Here is a 1,399-nt window from a genome sequence, read left to right as displayed (position 1 = left end):
CCTATGTCTAGACAAAGCTCCGCCAGCACATACAAGTGATAGATATGTTTTGGTCTCTTAGCAATTTGGTCTAGGTTGGATACCTTATTAGTGCATATAGAGAAACAAATGGTGAAGAGATTAAGTATTTAATAAATCTGAATTACTTTGAAGTATTAATATCTATCATTACATAATTAGTTTAATATCAAAAAATAATCTATAGTTGCAAAATCCTTATCTCAATAAAAAAATTTAAACAAACACTTAGATAAATAAAAGATTAACATATAGTTTAATTGGCTACAAATTACATATTATCCAATCAAATATTGGTGGAATAGCATAAATTCACCAAGTATTTTGATTATCAGAAGACATCAACAATTGTTCCAAATATTCAGCACCAAGATCTTCAAACACAACCAAATTATCAATCCTAACAACATCCATATCTTGTTTCTTCTTCTTCTTTTCATCCATTTTACGTCTCATGGAATGCTTTCTCTTCAAAGCAACAACAGGGGAACAACACTCATCATCATCATTAGACAACACATAATTCATTTCCATAAGTGATTCCTTAACTTTTTCAACTGGAAAATTAAGTGTTGCAGCTGAACCTTTCATTGAAAAAGCAGCTTGATCATAAGCAAGTGCTGCTGCTTCAGCACTATCAAATGTTCCTAGCCAAACCCTTATGCCATGTCTTGTTGAATCCCTTATCTCCGCCGCGAATTTCCCCCACGGTCGCCGCCGAACGCCGCGGTAGGACTTGTTTTTCTTTGGTGATTCATTTTCATTTGTGATTAGTGTTTTTTGTTGTGATGATGATGTTATCATGCCATATAGAAGCATCTCTTCTGGGTCGTTTTCATTGAAGGGAAGAAATTCGTGGTTTTTTGGATTCAAAGAGAATGAATCTAATGACCCAAATGAAGATTCTTCAAAAAAATTTGATTTTGATAAATTGGGTATGAAGGAACAATCCATTTTAGTGTATGTGTGTGTGAATGAATGACTGTTGAAGACTAAAGAGTAAAGAGAGAAACAGAGTTACTCTGTTTCTTCACAATATTTAGATTGAAATTTGAAACCATAGTTTGTTATATATACCAAATTGGGGGACATTATAATATGGTAAAAGTCACTCCAAGAGCCAATAGGTTAAGAGATTGTGGTTAGCTCAATTGATGTATATATCTTACATTCATGGTACTTAGCATTAGGGTTTTTAATTAGTTACGTAATCACCAATATCTCTTAATCTTTTTGTTTTTAATGGATACTTGCAATACTATATGTCAAAATCAGTCTTATTTAAAATTAACAAAGTGATTAATCTTTTAGTAGCTACTACACATGTGTTAGATTATATTGTTTTGACAAGACATTTAATTTGATCTCCAATTAAAATATT

General features: G+C 31.8%; 1 protein-coding gene across 1 annotated transcript; it reads right to left on the bottom strand.

Annotated features, from left to right (window-relative positions):
• Positions 1-246: 246 nt before the first annotated feature.
• LOC101496212 (ethylene-responsive transcription factor 1B-like) lies at positions 247-1,156 on the bottom strand. Its single transcript, XM_004497782.4, has one exon. It carries the CDS (start codon positions 970-972, stop codon positions 331-333), a length of 642 nt encoding a protein of 213 aa, XP_004497839.1. The 5' UTR covers positions 973-1,156; the 3' UTR covers positions 247-330.
• Between the last annotated feature and the right edge of the window lie 243 nt (positions 1,157-1,399).

Source organism: Cicer arietinum, chromosome 4 (assembly GCF_000331145.2).
Source record: "Cicer arietinum cultivar CDC Frontier isolate Library 1 chromosome 4, Cicar.CDCFrontier_v2.0, whole genome shotgun sequence".
Lineage (NCBI taxonomy): Eukaryota > Viridiplantae > Streptophyta > Magnoliopsida > Fabales > Fabaceae > Cicer > Cicer arietinum.
This window is presented reverse-complemented; position numbering and strand designations above follow the sequence as displayed.

What these genes read in the sequence shown, in the direction of transcription:
- LOC101496212 (XM_004497782.4), bottom strand. Translation starts at nt 972, where the DNA reads ATGGATTGTTCCTTCATACCCAATTTATCAAAATCAAATTTTTTTGAA.